General features: G+C 35.4%; 1 protein-coding gene across 3 annotated transcripts in view; it reads left to right on the top strand.

The window, feature by feature from the left end:
• The window catches only part of RAB11FIP2 (RAB11 family interacting protein 2 (class I)), a 36,988-nt gene that overhangs the window by 11,640 nt on the left and 2,991 nt on the right, over nt 1-22,357 (top strand). For 2 of the 3 annotated variants that reach the window (XM_008577927.1, XM_008577925.1), the window contains exon 4: nt 18,668-18,713. In XM_008577927.1, the coding sequence (XP_008576149.1) occupies nt 18,668-18,713 (46 nt within the window). Of the gene's footprint in view, nt 1-6,775; nt 6,820-18,667; nt 18,714-22,357 lie in introns of all 3 variants that reach the window. The other variant, XM_008577926.1, reaches the window with a different exon arrangement.

The raw sequence follows: 22,357 nt of genomic DNA, 5'->3' as shown, positions 1-22,357 counted from the left end.
CCTGGTAGTGGTGTGCGTTACTTCCACGTATGCCCCATTGGTCAGAGCTCAGTCATCTCCCAACCTCCGTGCAGCCATTTAAGAAATAGGGTTTAGCTTTGTACCCACAAGGAAACTGAATTGTGTTTAGTGAGTACACAGCATTGTGTGTGCTGTTGATGCCAGTCCAGATTTCTGCTAAGAAGTCTGGATGCTGTCTAACACTTGGCATGCTGCAAAACTCCTGCTGCACATATACACGAAAGTATAGTTGGAGTTCTTGTAATTTTTAGGAAAATGTTTTATCAGATTATTATTGCTATTGAGTTGTTTGTGTTTTTAAAATTGCTGATACTCTTGCTTTTTAATTGTAAATTACAGGTGACTTAACATCATGAGTATCAACTAATATGTTGTATGATTTATTCCACAATTTGTAAAATAATGCTTTGGTGTACCAGCAGTATATCATTTTCAAAAAACAACTATGCCTGGATGTTTTTAATACCATTTCAACAATTTGTTCACAAATGATTTTTAATGCATTATAAATAATTTAATAAATATGCATAATAAATTTAAAATAAGTAAAATAACTTACCAATTTTTAAACAAATTATTATTCAACACTGGGTTATTTTCCCCTGTAAAGTGGAAATGGTTGGGTATGTTCACTAAATGAACTTTTTTTTTTTTAAAACTGGGACATAGCTTAGACCCTTCAGCTAGGTGGGGACATGTGACCAAGTTGTGGTTTATTGAAGGGTTAGTGGGAGAGAAGTATACCACTTCCAGGTCTGGTTCATGAAAACCTCCTACACAGTCCTCTATAGTGCCTCTCTTTCTCCCTACCCTGAAGCAGGGATTGGCAGACTAGGCTTGTGGGCCAAATCTAGCTTGCTGCCTGTTTTTGTAAATAAAGTTTTCTTGGAACACAGCCAGCTCATTTGTTTATGGCTGTTTTTATGCTACATTGATAGAGTTTAATAATTGTGACAGAGACCATATGGCCTGCAAAGCCAAAAATATTTATTTGGCCTTTAGAGAAATAATTTGCCGACCCTTACACTAGTTGAATGGAGAGGATCTTTGAGAGGGAGAGTGATAAGGTAGGAGCACCTGGGTCCCTGAATGCAAGTGGAAGTCCACCTGACCAGGAATAAGCAACTGGACCTTGTCTCAATGATGAATCCTTAGAATATTAAGTTACTGAGATTTTTGCATGTATTTATTACAGCACTTAGCATTATTTATCCTAAGCAAGGCACATGGGCTGTAATACCTTTGTTTGGTTAAGAAGGCCCAGGTCAAAAAGTTTAACTGCTGGTTTGCAACACCAAACCCAAACTCTTCTAACTTTTAAGGCCTATTGTAGTCTAGGCTTTTCTTACTTGCCAAACTTTTCTTTTACTATTCCTTACCAATCTGTTCTAGGTAAGTTAACTTCCTTACTCTACCTCTCTACCCTGAGGTCCTTGTAAGCCAAGCCATCTCCCCATTCCTTGGCTCAGTTATTGAGTGCATTATTAACTCGTCTCTGAGTGTTGTAAGCTTATCTATACTTGATGCTAAAAATTCTTTAATTCTTTCCTGAGTAATCACTTGGTGCTTCCCTTCTTTGAATTTCTGCTGATATAGAATAATTACTATATGATGTTTATTGTGTATAGATGTTATAGTTTTCCCATATAAGCTATATAAGCTTCTTAACAATTGTGCTGAATCTTCTTTCTTGGTGCCCTGGTCACCTAGATCAGTGCATGTCCTTAGTGCTGAATATCAAGAGCTCCTGGGGATTTTTTTTTTTTTTTTTAAACTGCAGTTTGTTGGGCCTCATCTCAGATTGAATTGGAATCTTTAGTGAGTGGGCTCTGAAATGAAAATCAGCATTTTAAAAACCTCTCATTGATTATCAGGTTTAAAAATTGCTGATCTAAATTATATCACCTATTTCATAAGCATTCAGGGGTTGTGCTGATAAACTTATATTTCAGTGGACAACTCAGTCACATTGGCTTTGCTTACAGGGCCCTAACTGAGGTAGAGGGCACAATAAGGAAATCAGCTCGACTTAAAACAGATTTGAAGAGGAGTAAGAGATTTGGCTGAAAAGGTAAAAGATACCTAAAATATAGTGGGCATTTTGAAGACCAAGCAGCAATGTCTGACTCTTTATTAACTATTTATTGCATGTGTGGACGAATTGTTTTTCAGGATTCAGGTAAAACCTCGGTATCAATAATGATGAATGACACTTAAAAATATGCTTATATTTGTATGCTGCATATAGTAAATTGAAGAGAAACTCTGTGATACATGTTCTTCTGAGGAGGCATGGGCTCCATGAAAAAGTTCAGGACTGAAGAACTCAACCTAGTTAAGGGAATTCATTAACATAAGGAGAAAATTGCTTGGGTATGTCTTATTCTGCAATTTTAAAAAAAGTCGGTAATATACACCTACTCTGTGTGATGAGCTAATTTTGTTTGATGTTAGAGGAGCAGCTGATCGGAGAGCAAGAACTTATGTGAGTTATTTTTACCAGAGAATTTTGTGGGGAACATCCTTCCATTTGTGACTTGGACACACAACATGCTTTCACTTCATTATTTCCTTCTTTACTGTAGTTGTGAATACCATGTAGCAAATTCTTAGTTGCTCTAGGATACTTTAATGCTATATTTCATATTATTCGTGATATTGGTTTCATTACAGCATGCATTTCCATTTGCAGTATTTGCTGTGGAAGAGCCTACCTACTTCTTAGTGGATGAACTTAGGCCAAATAGTTATTTTGGGGGGCAGTACAGACATGGTATTTAAGATCAAGACCTCATTTTATCACTAGTGTTTTGTAGTTTTGCATGGCAGTGTGCCTTTTACTTTTGAGTTCAGGTTGACCTACTTCCCCCTGCTTGTCTTCCTTCCTTAACTAGTCAATTCCTGTCTGTGGTTGTGTCATACCTTTCTTAGGAGCTACAAAAAATTCGTTACCTAGAATGTATATTTAAGTGTGTTTCTCATTTTCACATATCAAAAATCACTATACGCCTATTAGCGTGTAACCGTTATTAAGTTGTATACCATGTCCATAAAAAATGATGAACTGTTTACTGTAGGCTTATATTTTGATTTTAAAAAGTATAGTAAACAAATGATGCTAAATAAAAGATTCTATTTGTTGTTCTTAAACCTTAATACATGTGATGTTCCTTATGGACTATTTTTTTTCCCCCAGAATGAGTTTAAAGCTCAGTCTTTGGCATCATAAACTTTAACATGCCTAAGGTTTATTTTAATAGCAATATTTACTTTTCGGTCATATGTATCTAATGTTAAAGATAATTTGCCTGTTATTCATGGTAGGCTACAAATCTTTTACACAGCTGAAAATTTGTTGCTTCATTTTTGAGACAGAAAACAAAAACTTTTGAGATAATTTTTAGAGCCATTAATCCATTAGTGCCCAGAGATTTACAGAATGTATCCAATGAACAGTGACTGGGTACATGAAATATGCAATGTGATTAGTTCCCTTAACACTAACTAGAACTTTTATGTTCAACTCCCCAGATGCTACTGGAAACTTTTTTACCCTTTGTCATCCTAATACTCATTATAATAGCTCTCATTAATTGGTGCATCTCCCAATGGGTTAATTTGCAGATACCAACCATGCCATCCTCTTGCTAACTCACTAATGCAAATTGATATTTATAGTCTTCAAAATTGAAAACAAAAAAAGCTCTGTAACAAAAAAGACAAACTTTGCTCAGTTATTATTATTGTTATTATTATTATTTTGAGTTGAGAGATTGAAGTACAGAGAGATTCTGTGAGAAAGAAGAAAACAAGCCAAAAAAATCCATGAAACTACTGTAGGCTAATAAACTGATGTGAAAATTTCTCAATTTACAGCACTTGACAGGTGCTAAAAGAAAAGCATCTTTAATTTTAATGTGTTGTTAGGACCTCTTTAGAGAGACTGTACAAGTTATTAACAAGGTCCTCTGAGACAGGAGACGGGTAATTAACAAGACCTATGGAGATATAGTTTAGGTAATTAACGAGCTCTTAGGCACTGGACACAGGATAACACATAGCTAGTCCAGTAGTAGAGAACAGGTTGTTGTGATATGATCAAATACAAGATATAGTGTATAAGTCCTCTTGAGGTTTCTGATAGGAAGGTATTAAGATTATATTCTAATGACCCCAGTGCACCAATTTTTGGAAATCAATATGTGTTTTTTTGTTTTAACTTTTAAGGTAAAATTTGAGAGAATTATCTCTTTTTAAAACCAAGAAGCAGAATTATTTTTCTATAACAGCAATGTTGCATGTAGACAAATATAATCTTCGTTAATTGCCATTAATGAACATGTATACGTCAAGAAAAATACATTGGAAACACATTAATTGTATGATTGTGCTTTGCTTTAAACAAGTATTGTTCAGTTTATTTTTCACCTGTGGCCTGCCAGCTAAAATTCCCTATTCCAGATTAACCTAGCTCTTCTTTTCTACCTTGAAACAGTCAGGGTCTAGGCGAGAGAGGAGACTGCCTGTATAGTATTTTTTAAATATACACAGGTTCCTCCAGCATAATTCTTTTGTTCTACCTTCTGAGATTTGATAGTCCCAATTTCAAATATTTGTTCCAGTTATTTCCTGTGTAAATTTGAAATTGCTGGGGTAAAAGAATCTTAAGTTTTGGTTCAGAAAACACCCACGTTCAGCAAACATTTATTATAAAAGTGGGGAACTCTAAAGATTAAAGATATAAAGAAGGTCCTTGCAAGTCTCCTAATTCATTGCATTGCCTCCTGTCTCAGTATGGCTACTGCAGTTCATCAGGATGATTTTTTTCTGAATTCTTCCTCTGATAATCCAATGATATTTTCATTATTATTATTTTTTTAATATTTACTATATACAAGGAAATCATATTATTAAGATATAAATCATGCTCTTTAATCTCATAGAAAAAGTTATGTATTTTAGGTCTGAATTTTATGCTAAGGACTGGAGAGTTTGTGGGCAATGGGAACCATGAACAGTTTTAAGTTGTGTTGTGATATGATCGAATTTATGTCTTAGATAGTCCTGGGCTAGCATGAAGTATCTGTTGGGGACAGGAGGTGAAGGACTTGTGCAGGGAAACTAGTTAGGAAGTTATTTTAATTGTTGAGGTGAGGGTCGATGAAGGTCATTTGGCAATGAGGATGGAAAAGAATCGAACATCTTTGAGAAATAGTTCTCTGCTAAAATAGACAAGATTTACCCATTCTGCTTTTGGATGGAGGGTGATGGATTGGTAAGGGAGAAAAACAAAAGGATTTTTCCAATGATGTGTCTTTAGAAAATGTCTTAGATATGATGAAGCACAGCATTTTAAAAACAACATTTTATTTAGTACAACACTGTCAGTTTTGTAGTCTTTCAATCACACTTGGGATTTTAGTCTTAATGGAGAGGTTTGAGGGTTTTTTTGTTTTATTTTAAAAGAGGTGCTATTTTATTTTAGATTTTTGTTTCAGAGAGTAGGAACTGTGTGTTCTGAGGTGTTTGAGATTAGCAAGGTAGCATCAAAACAGTAACAGTTCTTAAAAGTTTGTTTTCAACACCAAAGCACACTGGAATCTTTGAATACAAGAATACAAGTTTTGATAACACTTATGGACTTATGTGTTTAAGGTGTTTTCACCTTTGTGGTAAAATTATTACATATATTTCTCTCCAGGGGCTTTGGCTTTACCAAGTCTTGTCCCTGCTGGACCCCTTTCATTAGCTTCTCACTAAGAGATAACTTCTATTTTTTACATACTTAACCATAACTTCTGTGTATACCACTTTTCCAGACCTCCTGTTTCCATGCTTAGAACATTTCCAATTGGGCCACTATGACCGTATCACATGTGATTACTTTTTTAATGACAGTAAAGTTTTACCTTTTGAAATACAGGTAGTGTTTATGTATATTTAATTTATGTGGCCAGGGTGTTTTAAATAGCTGCGGGTAATATAAAATAAAGCAATTCACTTGACTATGAAATAATTTTCCTTATATGCATATAACTGGTTTCTAAGAATATTAGCATCCAGACATTTGATGTTGTCTCCTTGAACTTAAATTTTAAGGATGAATTATGTTCTTTGATTTGATGTATGAAATATAATATACTATTATATAATTATAATGCAAATATTAAAATATGTATTATATATATTATACATCAAATAAAAATGTTTTTATGTATTTTATGTATTTATTTTAAGCTTAGAAATCTTTCTGGTAAAAGTATTAATACCACATAAATAGCAGTTACTTGAATCAGCTTGCCCATCTTAAAATAAAACCTAATTCAAATTGCTACTTTTTCTTTATTTTTTGAAAAGAATATCTATAAAGCTCTGCTAGGGCTAGGAGATAGGACTACAGTCCTAGTCACTTGAGCTGTGAAGAGGGACATGTAAGAACTGACCTATAGTTAAAGCATAATGAACTGTGTTGACCAGAAGTACATGGAGTTTGCTGAGGAAAGAGCGATTCAGTCTACTGGAAACTGGGAAATGCTTCTTCAAGGAGGAGGCCATTGAGATTGATCTTCACTATTGAGCATAATTTTATAAGTTGGGGAATGAGTAGATAGATGACTCTTTTTAGTAAATAGCAAGAAAGCTCATTTGAAAAAATTGTTAGATATGTTTTGAAGGAATATTTTATAGTGACGACATACTGTTATATCATTAGCTCTTTACTAACAACTTAGTAATTTTACCATTTCTTTTCTAGTTGGAGTCATGGAGCTATATTCTGTGTCTGTCATTCCCTGCCTGGTAGGTTCCTGAGGAAGTATGTTTGCTAATTTAGGCTACCAAGGAGCCAATTAGTGAATGCCCTGCAGCAGCTCTGCATTAAGTATAATGAACTCTTTGTTATGGAGCCTGGTATGGGGATGGGGGTGCTCAAGTCGATCACATATTTTGTTTACTAGCGGTATATAATATATTTGTTGATATAGACTTTTCATCTTCAAAGAAATTAAGTGCCCAAACTAATGAAAAAGGAAAAGCATACTGAGCATAATTTAATATTTGATTCAGAAGGTGCATTTGATTCACTTCCTACAATGAAAGGTTTTACAGTATAACGTGAGAATATAAAGATATGAATAGTAGAATATTCTGAAGGGAGTATAGGATAGGTGTTAAGAGTTCAGATTTAGGGTCAGGTCTGGGTTTGAGTCTCTTAAATCTTGTATGACATCACTTATTTACCTTTCAAAGCCTCATTTTTTTTCTACTGTAAAATGGGGAAAGCAGCCTTGGTGTAGAGATTAGATAATGTCATACACATAAAGTGTTGAGGGTAGCATTTGACACACAGTGCACCTGGAACTGGTAGCTCTTGCTGTGGTCTTATTACACAGCCTCTATAGAATACTTAACAATTACTTCAAATAAGTTAGGTGGAACTTTTTTTCCAAGTAAGAAGATATTTTAAATAAAAGAATTTAGGTGCTCACATTTTTCACTGACCAATTAAGGACATATATAGGAAACAATAAACTTGATAGTTTTTCTAGTGTCTTTCAAGATGTATGTTCAGTAATAACCTTTGGTGAAATAAACTAAATCACATTAAAGTTAATTAAAAGTATTCCTTGTATTAAGTAGAAAATTTATTTACAGGTCAAAGGTATTATAATAAATATTGAAAGAAAGTCCTGTGTTTAGAAATTCTTGCAGGACAGTGCAGGTAGATGGCTAAGCTTTGGCTTTCTATTAAAGCATGATGACTGTTTCCTAAACTCAGATGGCTGAACTCAGATTAAGTTGTTGAAGAAGGCAGTTCAAAATATCACAGTGAGAGGGATAAATGCTGCTATTGAAAACTCCTCAGAACATTTCAGAGCCCCTTTGGGAAAAGGGTACCTGCCTTAGGAAATTCACACAGGCACTAGTGTATCTCTTTAACCAAGATTTGGAGGTTGGCTGTTTAATTTCTTTGTCAGTGAAAGTGCCCTCTTTTCTCTTTGTTTTTCACCAAGAGTATAAGATTCTACTCAAGTAGTCTCTTGACTCAAGGTTCTTTAATATGCCTGAAATAATATTAATTGTATTTTTAATATTCTGTCATTATGGTTTTAAAAAATAAATATTCCTCTCAACAAAGAAAATATATATCCAAAATTTGAACATTAAGTATTCCTGGATTGTCATCAAGGTATTTTAGGAATAATATCTTTTGCGCATACAGAGATGGGTAGGATCTTTTAATGTCATATCCTTGCACTTGCTATCTTTAGACTACCAGACAGTATATATTAGGGTGACATAACAAAATAAAGATGTTTGTTTTTGAACTTGATAATAAAGGATGGGGATTTTTGCCATTACTTGCTTATGTATTGCTCTCCTTTCTCGTATAAGAATTCTGTTAACACAAAGTATGTGATACATAAGGCAAAGTCTGTCTTTAAGGTTACAGGCAGGTAGATACAAAATATGTGATGAATTGTCCTAATGGGTGGTACAGTTGGTAAGTGCTGTTGGAGATAAAAGTTCCAGGAGATTAGATGGGTAAGATGAGGCAGTCTAGGCATCATGGAAAAGGTAGAGTTAATTGTCTCAAAGGGGGGTGGATCTTTGAAAAGAGGGAGGAAAGGGCATTTGTGAAGAGGGATTACAATGAGAAAAGGTGAAGAGGTAAAAATGAATGTTTTAAGTGGCTGTCAGGGAGCCAGCCTGCCTACAACTGCTAAAGGTTGGAGGCAGTAGTGGAGATGGGACCATATTACTAGGAACTTAGCATACCGGAGTGGAGAATTTGCACCTGAGTCTGTAGAAAGTATGGCAAGTTTTTGGCATGTGAGTGATGTGATGGAAATACTATTTTAGGAAAACCCAGAGAATGGTGACATTGCTATTACATACATGATATGGGCCTGAATAAGAAGTCATACATGAACTCAAAGAAAGATGGCAGTGAGACTGCATTCCTTGGCCTGATTTTAGATTGAGAACAAAAACTTTTTGCAGTGAAAAGTAATTTTAATTATAATGACTTATAGGAACAGGACAATGGGAATTTACTATGGTCTAAGAAATTTGCAGATATTAAAGTGTATTAAAAATATATTCTTTAAGTTATTGGGTACCTATGTTTTAAGTGTTTTTGAGTAGTTTTTTTTTTCTTCATGCACAAACATTCAGAAAAAGCTGATTGGAAGAAGTGTAATGTACAATTTCTAATAAGATCATTATAGTCATCTATTTTGGGGAGGGGCTAGAGAACATATTTTTATACAAAACAATATATTATTTTCCAGTAACAATTTTTATTATTTCATAGCTCTGCTGAAACAAACTCTTGGTCACCAAGAATGTTTTAAGGCTGGGCTTCTCCTCTTGGGACTTCAAGTGGCTGGAAATTCCCCAGTCATCCCAGCGGCTCTGCTTCTAAGAAGTATTTGTAGGAGCCTGCGACTTGTGTCACCCAACAGAGGGGTCCCGGGAAGTTACTCCCTAGGATGTCCCTTCTCGAAGGCTCTGCAGAGATGGCTGGGTCTGGTAAAGTGGTGCCTGCTGGCCAGGGTGCTCATTGCAGATTGTTCTTGAACACCTGCGGCATTCCTGGTGACCAGAGGACACCATGGCTTCCTCTCCAGAACATGGCTTTGCTTTAGGCACAGACAGAGCCAGTCTGGGGTGCTCTTGGCTAAGGGTGTCGTGGGCCCTCTGGCTTTTTTCACCTGGTCCAGAGGCACTTTGCCCCACTCTCATGCAGGAATTGTCTCCGCAAAGACGTCGACTAGTGGGTATGTATGAGATGGTGGCCCAGAGCCTACTCAGAGCAACAGGATAAACACAATACTGCTTTGCAGAGTTGCAATTTCCTACAGATTTGGGAAGAAAAGATTCTTGTTGTGTCGAGAGACATGGTTATATTATGGAGTAAAATGAAAGCATTCGCCTGAATTTTTAAGTTAAACTTGAGATACCGAAGAAATTTTATGCTAGTTGCTGGATTTACTCTTTTCATGTATTGGTGTCACTAGAAAAAAGAAAGAAGAGAAAGGAGTTTGAGAAGCTTAGTTTTAAAGGAATGCATAACTTTGGGAATTCATAGGACATGTGTTTGGAAATTTGTGAATTGTTTGATTGACTGTCTTTGAAATAATGATTTCTTTTCTTCACCAGAAGAAAATAGTACATTAAACTTGACTGAATATTATATTCTGGAGGAAGCATGCCTTAATTTCATACATATCTTTAAATCCTCAAATTCTAAAACTTTTTTCAACAACATATTTATTATTCATTATAGAAAAGCAGCTAGGTCTGAATTTGCTGTCCATGGTCTTTGGTGTCAGTGACCACAATTTTTAATTGTCTTGCCTCTGAGATCTCATAAAAGATATCCTGTGAGAATATTAATAAGTAAGTCACTGTTAATCCCTATAGACGTTTATGTATTAGGTTTTGTTTTGTCATCCAGGTATTTAGTGTGCATGCCCAGTCCCAGGAGAAAGAGTGTAGTATTTTAATCTATAATATCATTAATTTTATTTGGTACTAAATTCTTTGCTTGTTTTTTAAAAGAAAGAAAAAATACTGAGTTTCACCTTGCCTCTTCAGCACTATTTGCATGTGTAATAAACATAACTGAAATGTGCTAAAGATTGTGCTAGTGGAATTGCTCTTTGGTAACTTTATTTTTTTAGTAGTTTGGAAGATAACTTTTAAGGAACATTTTAAAACTTCTTTAACATATGATCTCTATGGTGTAAATAACCGTTTTCAGAATTTACCAGAAAAATCTCAAATTAATCTGTATTATGGCCAGATATCTAACCTGGCAGACTTGATGGGTACCCTGTGTGAACTGGCTAGTTAAATTGATTTTATTGGAAGTCCACCATTTTGAAATATTACCTTAATTCTTATTGGCAGTTGTAAATATTGGTATAATTCTTCCTATTTTAAAGCTAAAAAACATTCCACTAATGTACTGTCAGGTCTAGATATAAGGAATCTTTGTTACTCGTGAAAATGATTTCCTCTGTTCTTTGTGGACTTGTTATCTCGTTGATGGAACTTGTATTGACCTACCATTGATTTACTCAGTCAAGTATTAGCCCAGCTTTTACAAATTTGTATTAAGCACTGGCTATTAATGTATTCAGCATACAGATGTTAAGCCACTATGTCACTATGTCAAATGCTTGGACTGAAACAATTAATGAGATATGGTTCCTTCCTTTAAGTGGCTTACAGTAGAGAGGGATGGGGAGCACTGGAAGTGAAGACAGATACACAAGAGACACTTTTATACCTTATATTTGAATAGCACTTTGTCATCAAAATACTTTTATACTTATTTCTTTTAACCCTCTTTTAATCCTAATTCCTTGAAATAGGTGGGGTCATATTCATTTCTTAAATTTAAAAAAAATGTATAAAATTTAGAGCCATTAAGTAGGTTGTGCCTGGGCACTAGGTGGTGGGCAGAAGGTCTGGAAAAATAAATTGGGTAAAATTCAGGCGGCTTTGAAAGCGAAGCTAAGAAATTTTGTCATTAATCAGGAAGAAATTAGAGGTCAGAAGTTTTTTGACAAGTGTGGGCTTGAGAACCCCGTATTCAGCCATGCATAGGCTATATTGGACAAAGAGGGGTAGGCAGAGACGGTTGCAGTCGTCTAGGCAGGAGAGGTTTTGGACTTGTGATCAGAAAGGTAGCAGCGAAAATAAGCAGCAAGGAAACAATGAGAGAAGCATGTCTGGAAGCTGGATGGGGAGAATCTGGCAGCTTATTTATGAAGCGTGCTGTCTGAATCCTGGAGTGAAGGGCGTCTCTGAGGCTTTACCTTGGGTGCCCAGGAGGCTGGGTTGTACCAGGCGGAAGAAAACCAGACAGAGCTGATCTTAAAGACAAGTTGATGATCGGTTTGGGACACATTAACTTTGAGGTACAGGTAGCATATCCAGTCTGAGAGTTTGATCAGACCTTTGTAAATGTACTATGAACTGAGATTGAGGAGAAAAGGTTTAGTAGCCATCCATTCATATAGTGATGGTAGTGGAAGTGGTGAGAGAATGTGAAATTATCAGAGTACAGTAGAAAGAGGTCTGAAAACAACCTTAAGAAACATTCAGTGGTTCCCACCCAGGGGTGAAAAGAGGAAGATGACAAGGAAAAGGAGTAATTGGAAAAAGAGAAGAAAATTTAGGCTACAAGATACCACAAAAGAGAGAGTCGCAAAAAGAAAGAACAGTCATTGGTATCGCACATGGAGCTGAGAGGTTAAGGACAGTGGTACCATTCTCTTAGTGAAAATAGTTCATTGGTGACCTTCATCAGAGGAGCAGCAGGTACTGTGGGGGGAAGTGTTTCAGATGATGGGAGATGAGTGAGTCAAAGTAGCACAGTCAGCAAGGATTATCTGGGAGGCTTTAGAAATTGGCAAAATAAAAACGGTGCACTGTCTGGGAGGAATGGGCTGTACATATATTCTGGTGAGAGAAGTGAATGAATACAATTCGATTAGGAGACAGTTGGGATGATAGTGGGGTCCACAGAGCAGGTCCCAAAGGAGTGAGGGAGTGGGAGAATCAGAAGGCGAGATGGATCAAATGGGATTTTGATTGTATAAGACTTTACAGTAACTCTGTCCCATCTTATTGATTACTATTCCTTTGGAAACATGTTCAGAGAAAATCTGTTTGCAAAAATGTGTTATAAATTATAAGGCAGTATGTAAATATGAGGTGCTGTTATTCAAATCCAAGTCACTTTAAGTAATTATACTATTTCAAAACTGTAGGAGTAATGAATTCTTAAAAATACAATCCTAAATTGAAAATAATTTTGAACATAAAGTACTGTAGCTCTGTAAATGTAGAAAATCTTGTTAAATGAAGGCCTGGAGTTTTGTGGCTAGCAGTAAATTATTATTTAAAAGTAGGAGACTACATTTTTAGAAGAAAAAAATGATGTTAAAATAGTAGTTATAGAGCATAAACCAGAAAATTAAGGAAAAAGGAAGTATAGGTAATTCATGTGAATAATTGTGATACATTGTTTTTCTTTGGTTCATTCTTTCTTTCTAGTAGAGAAATGAAACCTTTGTCCTTAACTATTTTAAATTATTTTGAGTATTATGAGTATTTATGGCATTTATTGTACATTCTGGTATCAGTTAAGAGTCCCAGCAGGAAAGAAATGATACACTCAGAATGGATAATTGAAGAAAGTTTAGTGAAAAGGTATGGTCAGGGTTAAAAATATCAAGAAGGGATAGAATTGCACCAGGGCCCAGCAGCGTCTAGAAGGTACTGCCACGCTTAGGTGTGAATGGTAGCTATTGCTGCAGCTGTGGCTGTGTGGAGAGAGGCTACTGCTAAAACTGCTGCCCAGCGGGGAGGGACTGAGGAGGCAGGGGGATGGGGCTAGGGCAGGGGAATAAATACCTGCCTTCCCTTCTTTCGGTGCTCCAGTCTCTTGCAGGTGCCTCCCAGTGGCAGAGCATAAGGCAGCCAACAGGCGAGGGAGCCCAGATGATGCCCTCTCCAGAGGCCAGCCTCCTGGGGTGCAGGGAGGGGCAGAGTGGAGCAGTAGGGTCTCCAGAAACAGAAAAGAAGGAGCACAGTTATCTCAAAACCTGTTGCTTTTCAGCCATTGTCCTGTGTCTTTAAAGACTGTCTAAGTTTAAGACTTTTCTTAACCATTTCTGGTTGGAAGAATCCTTAGGAAATTGCGTTGAACTCCTTTGAAACCAACTAACTCTGAGCTCACAATGAGATTGAAGAGTTTAGAGCCGCTCTGTGGAAGAAGTAAAGTTTATGGCAAAAGAGCTTGTGCTGTGGAGTTTGGCTGCCTTTCTTTGCATCCTGACTCTGCCACTTGATAACTGTGTTGCTTTGGGTAAGCTTCTTAACTTCTCTGTGCCCGCTTCCTCATCTGTAAATGGAAATAAAAGTAGCACTCCATAGGATTGTTAGAAGGATTAAGTGAGTTAACATGTAAAGTGCTCAGAAAGGTGCCTATTACTGTGGTTAAAATCCAGTAGATACCAATTGCTGTTAAAACTAATGTCGTTATTCTGTACTTCATTATAGATGAAGCATCGAAGAACTATCAATGGGGTATTCTCTCTCTCTCTTTTCAGACTCATTAAAGGTTTTATGTTATGTATATGCCACCTCCCAACTGCCATTGTCACCAAAGTGAAGCCCCAGGTCTCTGGAGCCCACTCCCTCAGTTAAACAAGATGAACAGGATGCTCCTCTTTGAAAATAATTAGTGTTAGAAGCTCTGTGATATTTTAAAGTTCTACTTATTTCTCACAAACAGTAAGGAATTAACTAGTGTTTGAGAAAGTTACTCCTCTATAACCCTCCTCTCTCCTCCCAGCCAGGTGGCAAACCTGGATTTTGTAGAACCCCTGGATTTTGCAGATAATTTGAATTCACGTATTGAATACAAAATACGTCAAGTTGTAGGCCAAAATGGACTTTGCTTTATAATTTCAGCAGTAATGGGATTTGGAAAGAGATATTATGGAAGGTGTAATAATATTCTAATAATACTTGTTTTGAAATGCCTTCCAAAGAGCTTAAGTCTCACGTGACTTCTCATGAAAGATTTAAAATCCTAGAGCCAGGAATTTATACAGTTTGCATTGTCTTGTAGTTCTAACAGATCATTGTTCTCATGTGAGTTTTTTGGTCTTTACGAGTACTTTATACTTTTCCACTCTGAATGTAGCCTTTTCCCCTTCTTAGGTCTTCTTGCTCCACAAAGATATACGTATGTTTACAGAAGAGAAGAGAAAGGAAAAAGAAAAACACTTTGATTACTGCCAAATGCCTTAGTGATTACTGCAGTGATCAGTTTTATTACTTTATAAAGATTGGTTTGTTTTTCTGGCCTATTTATGGAAGTCCATAGCACAAACTGAAGAACACTTCAGGTTTCTACCAATTTATTTCTTATTTCTCTACTCATTATTATAAGTTTGAGATAAATTTGTAAGTGATGTTGCAAATCAATGAATAATTTGAAGAGAGATGCTTATGTTTCCTAGAAGTATATTTGCGACTATTAATTTCAAATTTCAGAATTAGTTTACTTGGAAAAAATTCTTTAAGATTTGGAAACATCACAAAGTAAAAATATTCAAGCTTTTTGAAACTTCAGAATGTTAAGGTAAAACATTTTATCAGTTTAAAATATTTTTTAAAATATTAATTTAAAGTATTTTCCTCACTTTAAAAGTTCCTTTAAAATTCTCTACTACCTCCAAATGCTTTAGTTCTGATTTCTAAAAGTAATTTTTTAAATCCTGGAGTTTCAGTTTGTATAGACTTCTTTTTCAATGTGAATATGTTGAAGTTTATTTCATACCTGATTAAAAATGCCATTTTCCTTAACCTATCAACAGGTCAGTTGAGCAATCAGACTATATTATTCGGTATCTTGTCTGACATGAGGATGGCAGTCCAAAGAGAAAGGTATCACAAATTGGTGTCACACTTGCATAAATAGAGATATTTTATTTTTCACCAAGCTAATTCAATCCTGTTCAATTAACTCTTTTCCCCTCGTTAAGGACAGATCAAAAAAGGCAACCATGAATGACTGAGTTTGTCATGTGTTTGACATGTCAGTGTGTGAATATAAAGCAGACCATGAGGGAGGGGCTCTGTGTATATTTCACACAATGGCCTGCACAAGGGCACTCTCACTCTGGTCTGCACTGGGGTGAGCTGGAGCCACGTCTCGGAGAGCTCAGATGCGCTCTGGTGTGATGGCGAGCAGCCGGGCTTGCAGCACTGCACGCCATTCCCAATACAGCTGCAACCTTTTAAACCTAATCATTCTTAAGAATTCTCAGCCATTTTTCAGCTGGTCATTGAGTTTCATTTTAGTTCCATAAGACAAAGTGATTCGATATTACATATGGTCAGTTTTGTGATTTTGATAAAATATTTGTCCTAAATGCCTGTTTTTTAAATACCTTTATTACAGTAAATACAATGCCAGCATTTCTATTTCTTAGTTCAATGATTTCTTCCTGAGACTTATACTGAAATTTATACAGTCATAATAATCATTCATTCTCGAAGATGTGATGGGATGGATTATACCACCAAACATGAAACATTTAAATAATATTTATGAGAGAAGAATAACATTGTCCAAAATGTGTCTCTTGTTCTTTGGGTCAGGTCTAAGGTCCTCAGAACCCTTGGCATCAGAACCCTTCAAGGGTGCCTTCCTGTACTGCTGCCTGGTATTCCAGTCTCTTCAGTGTCCTGCAGTGACACTGCTGTCTAGCAGCCCCAGGCCATGCCATATGTCTGCAGAGTCTCCTTCTCTAGCCTGCCAGATCTATCCTGCATGTCATTTTAAAACCCGCTTTTTCCATAAGTTAGGCCTTCTTTGACTAATTGAAGGAAGACAGAATAATTCTTTTCTCTGTGTGATCTAAAAATTTAACTATCAAGAGTGTTCTCTCCCTTCCTCCTGTAAGTCCGGCTCTACCATGTGCTTTCTCAAAATGAGGTGATGCTTACTCTGTGATTAATCTATGTGGCTTGTATGTTCAGGGCTTCAGCAGCACAGCCACTGCTAGAGTAGACCTACATACAAGTAACGGGACTAGGGCTAGCTGTCACAGTTAGGACAGATTCTAGGGCCAGACAGCTCCACCAGTTACCAACTGAATGACCCCGTACAACTTACCTACCCTCTCTGACTTGTTTCCTCATTTTTAGAATGAAGACTTGGAAGATAGGAAGATATGGGACCATATGACCCCTTTAAGGGTCATGAAGATTAAATGAGTTAATTTTGTTAAAGTGCTTAAAACAATGTCTGTTACAGATTAAGTGCTACGTAAAAGTCTATGAAATAAATTAATTAATTAAACATTCTGCTAGTCACTGTGCTAAATGTCTTACGTGTTGTGAACTCATTTAATTTTCATGGCAGTCTCATGTGGTCAGTACTGTTGCCATCCCCATTTTACAGGTGAGGGAACTGAGATACAATCAGAGTTAAGCAATTTGCTCAATTAAGTTCACACAGCAAGTACAGGGTAGACCCAGGATTTGGCCACATGGCCCTCAACCACTTTTCTACTCGGAAGCCCCTTGGTCAGACCTGAACGTAAATTATTTTGTCCTTGAGGATATCACAGTCAGGTGGAGAGAGATGTAGCAGAATGTTTTTTTGACCTATTATAAAACATGCTGTGAGATAATGGGGCAAGGAGAGCTTAGTTCCTCTGGACCCTTATGTCGACTCCCTTGGATTGAAAATCAGAGAGGATGGAAACCACATGTGTTAGCAGCTGCTACCATGGCACTCAAGGCCAAGGTGGACTATATGATAACATCTTTCTGGATTTTGTTTTTGTCTTCGTTTTCTTTTAAGCCACTCTTTTGTCAGGCTTTTGAGGCTTGGCTGGTACAATGACTCTAGTCCAGGAGCATGCAGGATACCATAAAGACGGTGAGACACAGGGAATGAGAAAATGTGTCAGCCACAGAAGCCTGTGCATGGTGCATTCTAGATATTTAAAACATGTTTCACTCTTCTGTACGGTGTCACCCAGCACTACTGAAATACTAAATTTATCTATGGGATTTCTAGCTAGAAAAGTCAGCCAACAGTTCTAGAAGCTAGTACTACAAATCTTAGTCATAGCAAATGAAACCTGGGCTGTGTGGGAAATTCTCTTAAGGTGGTTGCACATGCATGTGTGTCTCGTAGATTTTACAACTTAAGATATGTACCTGTAATTATAGATATTTCCAGACCTTATATCCAGTGTCCAGCCTTTTTGTCACACAATCAAAAGTTTTAAAAGTGAATTCTTAGATTCTCAAAGGATCCCAGTTATTTTGCTAATAATGTACAGATAATAAAAAAATATTTTGCAGTTAAGTCTGTGTGTATGCCTGTGTGGAATAAAAAGGTTCTTAGGACAGTAATGCTTTGTAGGAATTGTAAAGGCTAATACTCTTAAGTGCTGGGTAAAAATTAAACTTGAATAGCACCGATGAAATATTTACTCATCAGATGGCTTTGAAGTTTAGCTTCTTTTTGGTTGCAGTCCCCTTCCTAATGGATATGTTCCAAAGAAGAAAATGGTTATAGCATTCAGCTGTGATGTTTTCCTATGCTGTTCATGGAGGAAATGTGTTTTGTTTTGGTCTGTTTTTGTATTTAAAATTTGAAGACTAGCTACTTAGAAATCACATTAATGACTGGGTTTCTGCAACTCTGAATTTATCCTCATCGATAGGGTAATGTTTGAAAGTTCATTTTTCTAATAAGTAGTATTTTAAACAAAGATTGTTTTAATTTTTTTATTCCAACTCTTTCCAACCTAAATTTACTTAATTTGTCATAGTTTTATATCAGAAGCCTTAAGGTGAGTGAGTGTGTGTACATAAAGTGAATAATATGTTATAAAAAATCTTGCTGGATAAAATCACTATGATTAAAGAATGTTAAGTAAAAATTGTTTTTCTTCTACATCTTGGATTAAATTTCACTCGTTTGAGAAATTTGGGACTTTGAAATTTTTATTGCAATACTGGTTAAACATTTTGTGTTTTCTCCCACATGGACTGTGACACACTTTTAACATTTATGTTTGTGTTTTGTTAGTTTTCATATGAACCCGACAAGCAATGAAGACCTCAGGAAAATCCCGGTAAGTTGCTGAGGGAGTTAGAGAATTACCAAAGAACAAGCCGCTCTTCTCTCTGGCACAGATTTCTAAAAATGCCTTCGTCTCTTTGAATATCATGGTTACCGAAGTATAGTAAGTTAGCATGGTAATTTGGAGAGAAAGAAGGAAAATGAAATTCAAAAATTTGCCTTTAATATATAATAGAGTGTGACTTCTGTATGTATATCTGTGAAAGTTCAAGCAAGCATCATAGTTATAAGTGAAGCCAATTTAGAATATACATATTTTGTTTGCAGACTGTTTTGAAATTAATATGAAAGCTTTGTGTTAAGGTCAACATTATAGTTATGAAATAAGAGCATGTGGAGAAAACTAACATTTTTTGTTGTTGTTGGGACAAGGATTGAAGAAAGAATAAAGCTGCTTGTTAACATTCAACAATAGGAAAAGCATCCTGGTAGGAGATTCAGTTAACCGGGAAATGTTTGATAGAATAAATACTGTAAGGACACTTATCTTCCTAGTCAGAACAAAACCAAATGTATTAATAGGATTGGTAGTGACAACGAGCTAAATCAACTCATGGACTTTGCGAGGATTTTTCAGACAGCTTAACTTTATTTCATTGTTATTTGAAGTCCAGCATTGGATATCTCTTTGGAGTTCCATTGCATCTGCAGTCTGTTCTAAATATGTTAAACCTTAACAATAAGTTACTTTACAAAAATATGAGCAAGGTAGAAAACTGAATTCTAGCTGAATAGCAGAAATAGAGGCTTTATTTTAAGAGGCTGGTTGCTGTTTCAACCATATGTCCTTAATGTGTGTGTTCCAGATGTATAATAAGAATTTTTTTAAGCGATCACATATCACAATTTTCTAGGACGCGATATGCCTAGAAGAAGCCGAGATGAGGTTAAGGTTTATTTTATAAAGAATTCTAAATGCAGTTGTTTGTCTTTAAAATTGTAGAAAACATTATAGAAGTATGACTTTGTTCTGTGTTTCTGCTGTTTTATGTAAATGATTTGTAAGTTTTGATGTTTCATCAATACTCAAGTCTTTATAATATGGCAGTCTGGTGAGAAACGTCAGAATATATGAAGTCAGGCTTTGATCAGATAGTAAAATGAATTCTATCAGGCAGTTACTTAATCTCAAACAAAATGCAACATCAAAAAAATCAATTTTAATGTGTAGCTATTGTTTATTAAGTAACCTTAATTACAATTTCTGTGTGCTTGTACGTGTACTTTTTCAAATCTTGTAATTTATTGTTGTAAAAGCATCCTTAGAATTCTTTAAAGAAATAAAATGTGAAAATTGTTTTAGTTAAGGGATTTAAAGGTGATAAAAGAATCCTTGATGTGTGATTATTTTTCTCTAGAATACTAACCGTTCTAAATGACAGCTAAAGGATTACTAGGTGTTGTTAATTTACTGCAAGATACAATTAAGAGGAGAAAGCTCATCCTCATACTGATCTTTATTGAGGAAAAGTATTTGAACAATTTTTATGTTGAAGATTATAAGATGTTTGAAGTAATTTACATTAAGTTCTCCAATAATAGTCATCCACCAAGTTATTTTTTTTCCTTCTGGACATAGTATTTTGTAATTAAGTTTGTATGTCTTATATGCTAGTGCCAACACCTGTCTGTGAAAGCACAGTGTTTAAACAGGAGCAGTAGCCAGTTGAAAGGGCAGTGTGAGCTCTTTAAGGCCTAATTAAGCACTGAAAGGGAGATGAAGGGAGTAGGACAAAAGATGTGAAAGTAGCTGAGATGATATTCCCAGAGCAAAGTTCCTCATTAGAACAATAATGAGATGATCAGAGAATGCCAAGGCGTCATCTTCTCTCTCTCTCTCTCCTCTAGTTGCCTTGGATGTCAGTTAGTACCCACCAATATTTGGTTACCAGGACAACCTTTCTTTAAATCTTCAGTTATTTTGAGTCCTGATAATTTGCTTTTGTTTAAATTTAAATATTATAAAAAATGTACATTTCCTAGTTTAAAAGGCTAGACTACGTGTAAAGTAAAAAAAGACCTCTAGTAATTCTCAAAGTCCATGCACAACTATATTATTTAAAATTCTGATTAGGAAACTTCATGCAATAATTCTGTTCTCTCTCTCAATTCCCATGTTCTAATAACTGCAAATGGACATTTTTAACAGGTGGTGTAGGATTGAGAAAGGATTGGTTGTGAAAGGGGAAGAGAGAAGAAAAATTTACATTAAATTTCAAAACAAGACATCTTAAAAACACATGTGCTGTCTGTGTGGAGTGCTGCAGGAAAAAATATTGAGCACTTAGGAGTCCCATCATAGATTGCATTTATTCTTTACCAGTTTGGAGATTTCTCCATTTTAGAAGTTTTCCCAAGAATAATGGTGAAAGTATCTTTTGAAAAAATAATTAATTTTCATATGTTTTTGCCTGAGAGTTTTCCTCCATAAGCAAAATAATTTTGTAACCAGAAGATGCTTTAATTTTCTGTTGTTTTTTAGTTAATATTAATCTTTATTACTTTATTTGGAGTTATATCAACAAACAGAAGGATATATGTACTTATTGAGTAGATCAATCAATTTAAGAATCTTATGCCTAAAATTAGAAGGTTTACATGGTTTTCAAATATAGGATAAAATCTGGAACTAAGTATGAAACTGTTTTTAATTATTTCATATTCTTTTCCAGAATATATAGTTTATAGTACATGTGTTTCTAAGATGGTTTGTTTTTTTTTTTTTTTGCCCAGAAACTTGATGCTGAAATTTAAAATTTTCACATAAAAGGCGAATAGAAAATTTATTGAAAAGACCAGAAATGTATTTCTAGGAAATCTGTCTGCACATAGTATTAAAGCATTGTGAGGGAAAAAAATAAGCCAAATAGGGTATTTGTATATTCTAGATTATGGCTATAAAGTGTTGAACAATATTCTGAGATAATAATTGATTCTTTTTAGAGATTAAATTGTTAGATTGATTTATATCGTGGCATTAAACCGCTTATGTCAAAATAATTTTTTGACATGTCTTTCATCCTCAGTGTCTTTAGAGAAATGTTAAAAAAAAATTTTAGGTACTTTAACTGGTAGTACTGGTATAGTATTAAATATAACAGTGCAAATGATTTAACTGTATATCATCATTTAATGTGTTTAATTTTATTAATATTAAAGAGACTTGAAAACATGCTATTATGTTAAATTGAGAAAAAAACATAAAGCAGTCAGCTAATCACTAATAAATCCTATTTAATTTCATTAATCCCTGCAGTTCTCACAAGAACTCCTATTTTTCAGTAAATATTTTATTAGAAAAATGAAATCACATTAGTTGGACTTTATTGCTTTTTAAAAATTCAGTTTAGAAAAATCACAAAGAGAGAAAGAAAGAAAGAAAAAGGAAAAACTTGTTACTGACAGGTTACACTATCAGGTTGCATTATGTACTCTCCTTCATTGTGAAAAATTGTTTTACCCATAAATATTAGCAGGGACTATCAAGAGTGACTTTTGAAGTGAGCTAAGTAATTTAAACTTTTAAAGTGAAAATGGGCCAGATTCTCGATGAATAAGCAGTTCCTTAGGATTCACTTAGGTGCTGGTGCCGGCCCGCTAATCTGCCATAGGACTAGAAATATCTTCAGAAGTACA

This window comes from Galeopterus variegatus, unplaced genomic scaffold (genome assembly GCF_000696425.1).
Source record: "Galeopterus variegatus unplaced genomic scaffold, G_variegatus-3.0.2 Scaffold1604, whole genome shotgun sequence".
Taxonomy (NCBI): domain Eukaryota; kingdom Metazoa; phylum Chordata; class Mammalia; order Dermoptera; family Cynocephalidae; genus Galeopterus; species Galeopterus variegatus.
The sequence above is the reverse complement of the archived record's forward strand: the minus strand, read 5'-3'. Positions and strand labels throughout refer to the sequence as shown.